Source organism: Pseudorasbora parva, chromosome 4 (genome assembly GCF_024679245.1).
Source record: "Pseudorasbora parva isolate DD20220531a chromosome 4, ASM2467924v1, whole genome shotgun sequence".
Classification (NCBI taxonomy): Eukaryota; Metazoa; Chordata; class Actinopteri; order Cypriniformes; family Gobionidae; genus Pseudorasbora; species Pseudorasbora parva.
The window spans coordinates 36,251,120-36,263,829 of NC_090175.1; the positions used below are offsets into that span (position 1 = coordinate 36,251,120).

The 12,710-nt window shown below is 40.2% G+C and overlaps 1 protein-coding gene across 1 annotated transcript in view; it reads right to left on the bottom strand.

Annotated features, from left to right (window-relative positions):
• Positions 1-12,710, bottom strand: part of gucy1b1 (guanylate cyclase 1 soluble subunit beta 1) — a 57,750-nt gene that overhangs the window by 37,623 nt on the left and 7,417 nt on the right. Inside the window, exons 6-9 of the mRNA XM_067441646.1 lie at positions 10,599-10,829; positions 10,374-10,490; positions 10,023-10,156; positions 2,769-2,966 (exon numbers count right to left, since the gene is read on the bottom strand). Coding sequence (XP_067297747.1) covers positions 2,769-2,966; positions 10,023-10,156; positions 10,374-10,490; positions 10,599-10,829 — 680 coding nt within the window. The remainder of the gene's footprint in view (positions 1-2,768; positions 2,967-10,022; positions 10,157-10,373; positions 10,491-10,598; positions 10,830-12,710) is intronic.

Below are 12,710 nucleotides of genomic sequence, written 5' to 3' on the forward strand. Positions count from 1 at the left end.
CACCGATCTTACGGTCGAATCTTCGTGGGTGTTATGAAACAAGGATCATACCATTTTGGCAATATAGGGGTGCTCAATATTTTAAAGACATCGCGGCGCTGAGCTGAGCATCTGGTGTGCAACCCCTTTAAGTGCGCTGAGCTTCGCACCGCACCTTTAAAATTCGAACACGTTTAATGAATGTTCACACACCGGCGGCAGCATTCAGCGCCTGTCTGTGCCACAGAGCCTGCCGCACCACAGAGCGCTTTTTCAAGGTTTTATATAAAATTTATATTATATTTCCTTCAAATAGTCAATGTACATACTGATTTAACCCTGTGCTACAAGATACACTCATCGTGCAGCTCTTCTGTCAGTCAATTCAAAATTGAGCTTGCGTGTATATAATGTGTGCGTCAGGTGGCGGTGTGAGATCCTGAGGCGAGAGGCTGAGCTTCACGTCCTTCACCCCCTTTAGGCACAATCGGCTTAAGAAAGTGCATGTAAACGCACTAAGTGTTCTTTTCCTCTCTAGGCAGGTATTTTTTTTAGGTTGATTTATCAAAATGTTCTTTTATATTTTTGTGTGATGTTCTGTATTTCGATCGCGGCTTTAACATGTTATGAGAAAACGGTTTATGAATGTTTATCCACCACATTACCTTTTAGGCTATCTAAACCTAAATAAGAAAGCCATTGTCAGTTCGTCTGTCAGTTGGCAGGTAGTTTTGGTCGCTTTATTAAAAGTTGTTGCTGTGTGCAGTGTGTAAAGGAAAATAAAAATAGTTTTACCCTTCTGCTGACAAGTGTCGTGCCCCTCCCAACCCATTCACACACACATAGATGATTCGACTATCGGTCGACCATAGAGAGATTCGACAATTCTGATTCGAATGTCTAAATCCTTAGTCGAGGACAGCCCTAGAGAACACACAGACCTGCACAGATCACTGCACAGACCGACAGGAATGCGGAACCTGATGGAATGCACCGTATCACCAACACTCTGGGGAGACACTCGTCTTGAAGAGAAGGATCGCTAAGGAAGGCAAGTTGAACTCTGCTCCGAAGCAGAAACATACATGCGTGACTGCTATGCAACGCCGTTTATACCCACGCAGTGTGGCGGAGTTGCATTAGGCAAATTCCGCAGACCCATGTCATTGGATCATTTTGATTGAGATTGAAAGCAGCTGGCTTTCTAAACCCCCATTTCGTCAGTACTGACATAACTTGTAGTGTACTGACTGAAAGGGAACTAGTATTACCAGTATCCTAAAAAAATAAAAAGGTCAATAAAATAGTTATTAGATATAAATTGATTAATGAAGTAAAACAATAATAACCCAAGATTGAACAATTATAATTCACAAAATGTCATTTAAAGTTTAATTCCCCAAATGAGTTGTATTTAATATCAATACATTAGAGGGGCACAGTGCTTCATGGACAATAAATGAAATAAAATTTTTAAAAAAACTTTAGGATCAAATCTAAAATCAAATCCATGCAATAATTAAATTTTGACCCAAGAATTGATTTAAATCGAATCTTGAGATTCTAAAAGATTCCCACTCCTAACTAAGGAAACAATAGAATCGGTCCCGCCAGCCTAGATAAAGCCAGTGTTTTACAGCCCATACTTTATTGTACCCAAGAAAGGCAGTGGGCGATCTTGGATTTGCGTGCCTTGAACTGGGCCCTTCACAAGCTTCCGTTTAAGATGCTAAACCAGAAATCCATCCTCACGAGCATTTCCCCCTTGATGGTTACGCCCTACAGGCACATCCGGACTTGGTTCTTGGACATGATGCTCCTCAAAACATCCCTTCCCTGACAGATTCCCCTGAGAAAGGACCTTCTTTTTCAGGGACGGGGCACCATATGGCACATATGGGCCTGCAGGCATTTTTTTGTCAGCGAAATGTGCCTGGAATTTGGGCCAGCAGATTCTCACATAGTCCTGAGACCTAGCTTTGATATGTGCCCAAAGTTCCAAACACTCCTTTTCAGGACCAGGTGGTGAGAATTTAAGTGCTGCCCCTGGAGGAGGCAGACTCTTGTCCTTGCGTTGCTGTGTCCCATTCCTGCCCAGCGCATCTACGTGGACCACACACAGAGCTTTAGGAGCTCAGAGCAGATTTTTGTCTAGGAAAAGGAAAGGCTGTCTCCAAAAAGAGGTTGGGCCCCTGGATAGTGGATGCCACTGCCTTGGTGTAGCAAACTCAAGGAATCCTGTGCCCCTTCGGAGTTAGAGCACACCGCACAAGAAGTGCTGCCTCCTCATGGGCATTAGTGCATGGCACCTCTTTAGCAGATTTCTGCAAAGTTGGAGGCTGGGCGACATTAAATACCTAATAAAGGCAGGAGTCTAGAGAAGGGTTCACAAAGGTAGGGCTCATATGCTCCGAGAACAGACACTGCACTAGTGATACAAAACACAAAGGTCTGTTACATCCCAGTAAAAAGGTCCTTTTTTAATCTATTGCCTGGTTTGTTTGCTAGATATAGTGCTATGGACTTAGCTGAGGCTATGTCTAAAGTCTCCCCTGGTAGCTCTGCTCCGAGGGGCTTTCCTATAGCTGTGGCTTGGACTGATCTAATGAAGGAATCCCAGTATTAGAAATAGTTGAGCATGGTCGGTTTGGAGCATTTTTCTTAGCAAAAACCGACACAGGATCTCGTTCCCTTCTCAGGTTTGATACATAACCCTAAAATGGTATGCCAACTGGACATCATTTTTGTTCACTACTGTATGCAAATAAAAAAATCTGCCATAGACTGACCTGTCTGTCTTCTTCTTCTCATCCTCCAGGGCTCGGAGTGTGTGCTGCAGGCGATCAGTCAGAATCTCCAGCTCCTGGGTCAACTTGTACTCTTCACGAAACTGCTCCCCCAGTAACACAAGGTCACGGGTGGCGTCATGAAGAGGAATGTCACTCAGGTACAGACCTCTCCTCGTAAGGTCATCCAGATTCATTACACTGACATAGACAAATGACAAAACAATTGATTAAGCCCATAAATGATCACAAAGTAAATGAAGTAGTTCTCCAAAAACCCTGTGTTCAAAAAATATAACAATATATATTAAAATACTTAAAATACTTAAAATACTGTATAGCCCAATATAACAGTTCAAGGCATAATCAGTTCAACGCATATCTTATAATAATGTATCAAAGCCTCTGTATTCATGCCATGGGGATTATTGTAGTTTCTAAATAAAAAAAAACAACAGCAGATGATTCAATCTAAACCAGTGGGAAGGATTATTATAGTAGCTGTGCTTTGCCAGTGAAGAGTGCCTGAACCGAGTGACCTGCTCAACTAAAAGTGGCCTCACCTCATCTCAGACAGGCATTGTGAAATAAGATACTAGAACACATAGTAAAAAAATAAATAAAATAAAAAACCTTACAAAAAAACCTTATATAAAACCTTTTAGTAGGATTTAGCTTATAAGAGGCCTACAGAAAACCTGGGACGTGAACATTTTATTAGATACTGGCCTAACTGCTGTACATTGCTGACCATTGATTTAGGAGGCAATGGACTGTACTTATTCTCTAACAAGTAGTACTGATATTACACTCAGTACTACTTGTTAATCCAGCTATATTTCCTTCATAAAATCTGCATTAAATGTATAAATCAAGTAGAAATAAGTCACAATTGTAAAAACTGTTACCACATTTTGCCGTGTACTGTCCATCTTCAAGTTCATGTTGAGAGCAGAAGAATGATTTTAAAATCTGAATTAATACAACTATGGCTCGCAATCTAAAAGTGAGTTTTGAGTGGGTCATGGAGTGTGCAGTCAAAGAAACAACAACAACAAACAAACAAAATTCAGTTTTTTTGATGCAAGACTTTTTTGAAAGATGTAAAAGGCTGTTGATGCTTTTGTCAGAAAAAAAAAAAAACACACTGTCCTGATTCAGTATCTGTGGTCAGATGAGATGTTGTCAGGCTATATATGTGTCATTATACTTTCCAGTCCTGTCAGCCGTTATTCTGTGCTTGTAGCGTGCATTCCCCAATTGCACAAGCAAATGCACTGGTGCACACTGTACACCACTTTTTATATCACATTATAAATAAAACGTGAAAGCAACTATGGGCATGCAACATCGTAAAATGTTCTAAAAAGAACCAATAAATAAATAAATAATGTAACGAGAGAGAGAGAGAGAGAGAGAGAGAGAGAGAGAGAGAGAGAGAGAGAGAGAGAGAGAGAGAGAGAGAGAGAGAGAGAGAGAGAGAGAGAGAGAGAGAGAGAGAGAGAGAGAGAGAGAGAGAGAGAGAGACTTTTGAACAACTTTAATTACAAAAAACTTTTTTTTTTTTTTTTTTTAAAACAATGTTCAATCAATTAATTTAGCCATCACAGAACATGAAATAAAATTACAAAACACCCAAACGTTATCATACATAGGTTTGTAAATTACCATCACAGTCAACATCGCAAATACAGTTATTTATAGCCCACTTAAACTTGAACTCTTCAATATTCTCATTCAGTCGATAATATTCAAATTCTATTCTTAACCGTGACTTCATCAAACCTTCATAAATCAGTACCACATCAGTTTGCCCCACACCACCTATTTTACTTTTACGGGACAGCCAAACAGCTAACTTTGCTTGTCCAAAGATAAAATTGAGTAGGTGATAAGTCTCTCTCTTGCTGCGTTTATATTTAGGTCCATAGATATACAATTCAGGTGTGAGAACTTCCCCTAAAGTCTGACACCATCCACCAAGAATTTCAAAAAGAGGCAATAATCTACTACAACTAACAAATAAATGAAAAACTGTTTCCTGTTGATCACAAAAAGGACAACCTATCCCTGCTAGTGGATCAAAATGTGCTCTGTATCTGTTTGTAGCTATGATTCCATGCACAACGCGCCATTGCAGATCTCCAGACCTTTTCTCAATGGGGGGCTTGTACAAGGACCTCCAGCTACCTTTCGGGGAATGGTCAGGTCCAAAAAACTCCAGCCATTTAGACTCCTTTACGGTTTCAAGAACATGAAGATGGATAACTTTTACACACAAAATGTAAGTTGCTTTTTTCCCAATGTCTCTGAAATGCCCCAGTTGAGGTGTCTTGAAAGAAAGGATACCACCTTCAGTTTCTTGCCATAAGCCAGTTGCAGCTGCAATGTCCAGTTCAGGGAAAGAAGAAACAACGTTTCCTTTTTGGTGTAAAAATAAAGAGTCTCTATAGTCCGAGGGTATATACTCACATATGTGGTTCAACAGCCTCTGCATAACTCGGACTGATCTTAGACCCAGCTTGGTAGCCAGAGTCTCTGCTGAAATCCATCCATCTTCAGTCAATAGATGTCCGATTTTTACAATACTTGCAGACAACAAAGCATTCCTCACAGTAGTTGATTTCAACACATCCAAATCAATTTTTGGATTAAAGATCAAGGGTTCTTCCAGTAGCCACTGACTCTCTTCACCATTAAGGTCTCTGCCAATTTTTAAAAGAGTCCACGCTCTCAGTATTGACTTGTAGAATGGTGACAGACCAGTTAGGTCCAGCTTATTAATGTCCATTAAGAACAGCTGACGATCAAATCCCATTTTCCCTGTTCTTCTCAGGAGGCCACAGGCTACCCCGAACCAGCTCACATCTTCACCATACAGGAATCTTTGAGCAGTCCGAAGTCTGAAAGCTTTAATTCTGGATCTGATGTCAATGAGTCCTTGACCTCCCTCCATCCTGGGCAGATAAAGTACTGGTGCTTTTAACCAATGATGCCCAGTCCAAAAAAAATCAACTAGTTGCTTTTGAATGTCCATTATCAGTTCTTCAGGAGGTTCTAAAATCATCATCTTGTGCCACAAAGTAGCAGCAATAAGATTGTTACAGACCAGAACCCTACCCCTATAGGATAGCTGGAGGAGCAACCACTTCCATCGAGACAACTGAGCACATGTTTTCTCCACTAGTCCCTCCCAGTTCTGTTTCCTATATTCTTCAGATCCTAAAAACAGCCCTAAATATTTAAAACCTTCTCTTCCCCATTTCAACCCACCAGGAAGAAGAGGACCATTATTGTCATGTCCACACCATAAAGCCACACTTTTGCCCCAATTAACTTTTGCAGATGCCGCCTTTTCGTAAGTTTCTAAACATTCTTTTACAACATTAACATCTTGATTGCCTCTTATTAAAACCGTAAGGTCATCCGCATATGCAGACAATTTAATTGACTGGGAAAAATCTATTTCTCTGATTTGCAGTCCCATTAATTCTCTTCTTAATTTACAGAGCAAAGGCTCAAGAGCAATGCTATAAAGCTGCCCTGAAATGGGGCAACCTTGCCTGATACCCCTCTGAACCTTTATGGGGACACTGAGAGCACCACCTATTTTGATTAAGCAAGTTGCCTCATTATAAAGCATCTTTATACATGAAATTAAATTATTACCAAAGCCAAAGGCCTTAAGAGTCTCAAATAGGAACCTATGGTCGACTCTATCAAAGGCCTTCTCTTGGTCCATTGACAAAAACCCCACATCAACATTATTATAAACAGCATAATCATAAAGATCCCGCATCAGATGTAAATTATCTGCAATAGATCTGCCCTTTACACAATAAGATTGATCTGTTTGAATAATTTCATGCACTACATCATTCAACCTTTTAGCAAGACACTTAGAAAGAATTTTATATTCTGAACATAAGAGTGCTATGGGTCTCCAATTTTTCAGTAATGTCAGATCCCCTTTTTTTGGGAGCAATGTTAAAGTGGCACGCTGACAACTTCTTGTTAGGCATCCTTCACTTATGCATTTTTGAGCAACTTCAAAAAAATCATTGCCAATAATAGTCCAAAATCGTTTATAAAATTCGGCAGGAAGTCCATCAATTCCTGGTGCTCGACCTGATGAGAGTTCCATTACAGCTGAGGTCAGTTCATTAAAGGTAAGTTGCGCTTCCATAAGTTGTTTTTTTTCCAAGGATAACACAGGAAGATCTCGTAAAAGTTCATATCTGCATTGCTCATTTAATGATTCAGCAGAATATAACTCAGTGTAAAAATCCACTGCAATTTTTCGCATCCTTTCTGGATCTGAAACAAGATGTCCATTTTCGTCTTTTAAAAACAACATCTTTTGTCCATGTTTAGTTTTACGTTCTAAATTAAAAAAGAAGGACGTAGGAGCATCAATGTCTCTCTTTGTTAGATAGCGATTCTTTATAAGCTCTCCTTTAACTTTTTCATTAAGGATCGAGTTCAAGACGTTTTTCTTTTCAGTCAACATATCCTTCAAGTTAGAAGCAGCGTTTACAATCAAATTCCCTTCAATAATCTTAAGTTCTTGCTCCAAATTCTCCACTGCTTTTTTTAAACACAAGTTGGAATGGGAAGAATATTGTTGGCAATACTCCTTAATAAACACCTTCCCAATCTCCCACCACTGAATAATATCATCATATCTTCCTTTCTCATTCTTCCAAATGTCCCAAAAGGTATTAAAATTTTCACAAAAATGCTTATCTTCCAACAACTTAGTGTTAAAATGCCAGTAGGAACTCTTATAGGTTTTTTTTGTGAGACTACATTCAACTGTGATTAGTTTGTGATCTGAAAAAGGAACATGGGTAATAGTTGCATTTAAGATCCTATTCTTCATATCATGTGATAGATAGAACCTGTCTAAACGGGCCGCAGACAATCTATCATTACTAAAACTCACCCAAGAATACTCTTCAACTAAAGGATTATTTTCCCTCCATACATCTAACAAGTGTAGATTTTTTACCACTCTTTCAAGGCAGGTGGCTGACAAAGGGTGTGGTTCTTCGCCATTCCTATCCATCTTGAAATCTAAAGTGCAGTTCCAGTCTCCACCAAGAACAACAAAATCTCCATCATGTTGTTTTCTTAAAAACTGTTCTAATTTTGAAAACAGCCTTATTCTCTCAATACCTAAATTTGGTGCATAAATATTTACAAAAATAAAATGCATATTATGAATTTCAGCTCTAACAATCAAAAGTCTTCCAGGTTCTAATTCATTTTTCCACAAAATATTAAGATTGAGAGAAGGAGAAAACAAGATTGCCACCCCTGCACTTAGATTACTCCCATGGCTTAGAAAGTGCTCTCCCCTCCACCATAGCCCCCAGTCACCTTCATTGTCTAGATTACTGTGAGTTTCTTGTAAGAAGACAACATTTAATTCTTTCAAATTAATAATCTCAGAAAGAAATACACGTTTTCTCATGTCCCTCATCCCATTCACATTTAGTGATCCTACTCGTAAGACCTCCATCAGAAAGAGAGAGAGAAAAAAACAGCAGAGAAAAATTAAAGACAAATTGAAACCCATCATGAATCCTTAACTTTCCCCCTCGTTAGCTGCTCTTTTCCAACCGTTTTAATTTTTTGTCTAGCAGATGTGATATGTTTCTTAAGCCGAAACCTTTTCTGTTGGGAGAGCTCAGTATTATTACTCATTTTTCGGGCCCAAGTTACTGAAGAAACAAACTTCTCGAGATCAGGAAAAAAATCACCAATTTCTACTCCTGTTTTCCCTTTTGTTTCATCAAGAAAACTATTAATTTGTTCAACAGTATAAAGATCGTTTTCTCTTATTCTTTCCATCTCAGACCACTGCTCATCTCTCATACCATCTTCTGTACTCTGAGATAAAGCATCCATTTCCTCTCCTAAGTCTTCTTCTGAACATCTAGCCTGTGTCACTAAAGAAGATTGCAACACATCCTGTACACTGCATTCCTTCACCGTATCCGTAGCACCACAAGCGCTAGCAGGTTTTTCACCAGCATGACTACATCCAGGCTGCTCATCACTCACATTTTTAGAAACAAATCCACTCACCTCTTCTTGTTCCTTCACCTCCTCCGTTACTCTATCAATCTGCGCAGTGTCTTTCCTTTCGATCGCCTGTATTTCTCCATTAGATTCCTCGGTAGATGCGATCGTTGGCGGCTGGGGTTCCTCGCGCACTTTATGCGGGCACGAGAAGCGCTTATGCCCGACATCGCCACAATCAAAACATTTCAGAGTCTCTGTGCTCGCGTATACCATATACGAATTATCTTCATGATTGACGCGAAAGGAGGCTTCTAGAAGCCGATCTTGGGAGCTTAAGAACATAAAGATCTGACGTCGAAATGACAAAACGTGCTTTAACGCCGTGTTTTTGCACCCTAATGGTATCATTCTCATGGGGCTTGCAATTTTCCCAAATCTTAAAAGTTCTTTCATGATTGCATCATTGGAAACAAACGGCGGAACATTTGAAATAGTGATTTTAGTAGCTGGGGCTGACAATGGGGAAACCGGAACAAACGCCTCTTTCACCCACAATCCGTCTACAGTCAATTCATTCACTAACGCTTCAGCTTTCAAAAATACTACGATTGCTTTGTTCATTCGCGAGCCAGAGATTATATTATCGAACCCAACCTTTTGCCCTACCACCACCAACAAATCTTCAACTGTTACACCAGCCTCTGGCACACACCTGCACCCATTACGAAGGGATAAGGAGGCCGTTCCTATCGCCGGAACGGCTGCCATACCGACACCCAGAACCCGCTTGTGTGTCTTTTTTTTTATTTTATTTTTTTATATAAAAATTAAGAAATATATAGCACTTAACGTAGGGGGAAAAGAAACAAAGAAAAGAAACAAAAGAGGGGGAAAAGCCCCAAAAGAGAAAAGAGCGCTCTCCAACGCCACCACACACGATGGGCCTCAGTCACCCTCACCGGAAGAGAGAGAGAGAGAGAGAGAGAGAGAGAGATTATTATAGCTGGCACTATATAGTTTTTAAAGTATGTGGGCACAGACAGATTCAGACCTTGACATCATCTAACTAAGAGAGAGAAATTAGGTAATTATAAATTCCTACAAAAATTGGGTCGTGGCTTAATGACCATGGGAAAATGTGTGTCCCATGGCTAATTAAGTTGAGAACCACTGGTTTAAGCTACCAAAATGTGCTTTATTGGTAATATTTCAGTCTTTTCCATCTACCTTGGTGAGCACAGAAAAAGGATGTTCTCAGTCTCAGGAAGTGAAATCATCTGACCCTTCAGTCTGAGACAGCTGATCTCTGTTCCTGTGAGTTCATCTTCACTCTCAGCAGTCTCTACGTTCAGGAGGCCCTCCTAGATAAAACCATTAACAAACAGAAATTAGTTTTTAACAGATTTTAATTTTCATATTTCTTAAAACATGCATTGTAATCCTTGTATTTGGATATGAGTATGTGACATACTAACTGATAAACACACTTGTGTCATAAAATATTAACCACATTTTTGTTAATGATTGTTGGTGGTTTATATATCAGACTGTATGTAATGTGTTTTGAGGCAGACAGACCTTACTCCGCAGCACAAAGACAGTGTTGATGTGAGACAGGATACCATGGAAACTAAAGTCTATGTGCGGCCGCACCAGAGAGAACACTGAGGACAGGTTACAGATGCCAGGCTGCAGCTGGAAGATGACACATAAATTGACATGTTACTCCATCATACTTTTTTTATATACTTTTTAAATATCTCACTTTTATATTTGCAAACAACCATTTTTGAGCAGGTAAACCTGTGGCAGAACTCTAAAGATGGCATTTCCACACTGCGAAAGCATGAGATCCTTGTCAAACATCAAGTGGAATGGGAAAGCCTTGCAGAAGGTGTATGGACTGATCCGTGTCTCTTGAGTCCCATTCTCCTCAAAACCATCCAAGTCCTCATAAAAGGCCTCCTCCTCTGAGTCCTTCTCCTCAATCAAGAACTTAATGTGATCGCATTCTTCACTCTTCTGCTGAATGACCTGGTACATCCCAAAAAATAACAGATTCAGAGTTTTTTTGGAGAATGAATTTCCAAACATTAAACAAAAAGGAAATACTTGTATAGACTGATAGAGGGTTATTATAGTTAACTAAAACTAATAAACACCTGAAACTTATTTTATTTTAGCTTGTTGCCAAGGCAACATTTTTTATTTTCATTTAGTTTAAGTTGAAGTACTACAATAACTGAAACTAAATACAATTAAATAATTTAAAACTATAAAACAACAACCACAAAAAACTAATAAAAATGACAGTCACATTTAGTTACTAAAGCATTAACTAAAAGTAAACTTTCCATCCGACGTCTTCATCCAACGGCCATGATCACTGTCTCACATGCCTGGGCCATGAGCCTGCTGAGACAGATGTCCCCATGTCCTCTTTGGCAGCCTCCTCCACTCTCAACTACCCTCAATGGTGAGGCTGCCAAGGGGTACATGGACATTCCACAGGTGGATCTTGCAACTGCTGTGCGCTTGTGCCCACAAAATGCTGCCACAGCTGGCAGAATCATCCATGTCTCCTGTCCAAGGCATGTAAGAGCACGGCAGCCCTGGCTGATAAGGCTTACAATGCCACTGGACAGGCAGCCTCCACCCTGGATGCCATCCTCCATGTCCATCAGGCAAAAGCTCTCAATGAGCTGCACAGTTTTAGCTGCTGACCATGATGGTGACTGACCTCACCCTTAGAGCAACGAAAGTCACACCACAGACCCTTGGCCAAACAATGTTACCTTGGTCGTCCAGGAATGCCACCTATGGCTAAATCGTACAGAGATCCAGGATGTCAACAAAGATCGCTTTCTCAACCATCAAGGTCAAGGCCATTAAGCATTATACTGCCCCGGCGTGACACCTCTGCCACCAGGCCACGAGAGTTGCCCCCCAGTCTGTTAGTTGCAGAGGGTGCCCCCCTGCAGCTTCTACACCTGCTTCAGCGGCAAAGTCAAGCATCCTGCAAGAAGGCCATGGTGTATAAATAAATTAACTAAATTAATCTCTTCTCTGTTTTGTATTCTGCTTTGCGATCTGGTCACCTGATTATCAGCAAATTTTATAATATTCCAATAGCTATTCCACAGGGCATGGAATCTCTTTTTTTTCCAAATCTTCACTCATGTCTCACCCATTTTCGCAAGGGATTATAAACATGATTCTCGTTTAGTTAGGCCTATTTAATTCTTTACTGTGGTAAAAAAAAAAAAAAAAAAAAAAAACGCTGCAGGACAGATACTTTTTTGGTTAAGACGTGTCAAGATTATTTGTATAGCACATTTAACACGCTTTCTCTGACAGTGCGGTATCAAACATGTTTCTTGCACTTGCTGAAGATAAATTTGCTCTTCAGACCAACAAGTATCAGTTGCTTTGGAACTTTAGAAGAAATCATGAAGATATTAAAAAAGAGATGCAAATATATGTTTCCCCCAGTGAGCCTACTTGCGCAGACACTGTCAGAAAGGATGAGGAGCAGGTCTTGATGGTTGTGCCTTAGTGGCCCACCCACATATACCTTTTCTATAGCTTGCCATAGACCCACTGAGACACATTTGGCAGAAGTTTCCATGCTGTCAAAAGGACTACCGAGGAAATCAGTCTCTTGAGTGCATACTGAGAAATATGTTTGATCCATGAAGCTGATGACTGGCAGGGAACAACCTAAAAGATTCCCTTCGAATCCTCCTCGGAGGGGGCAAGCATCCCAGCGGCACAATGAACTGGGGCGGATGCAGAATAATTAACTTGTTGTAAACTACTGTACAATGGATGCTACCTCCATGGTGGTAAAGGTAAAGGTAGCAGACTCTGCAGAGCACTCCACTGAAACCTCTCGATGACAGTGCTGACTGCGAC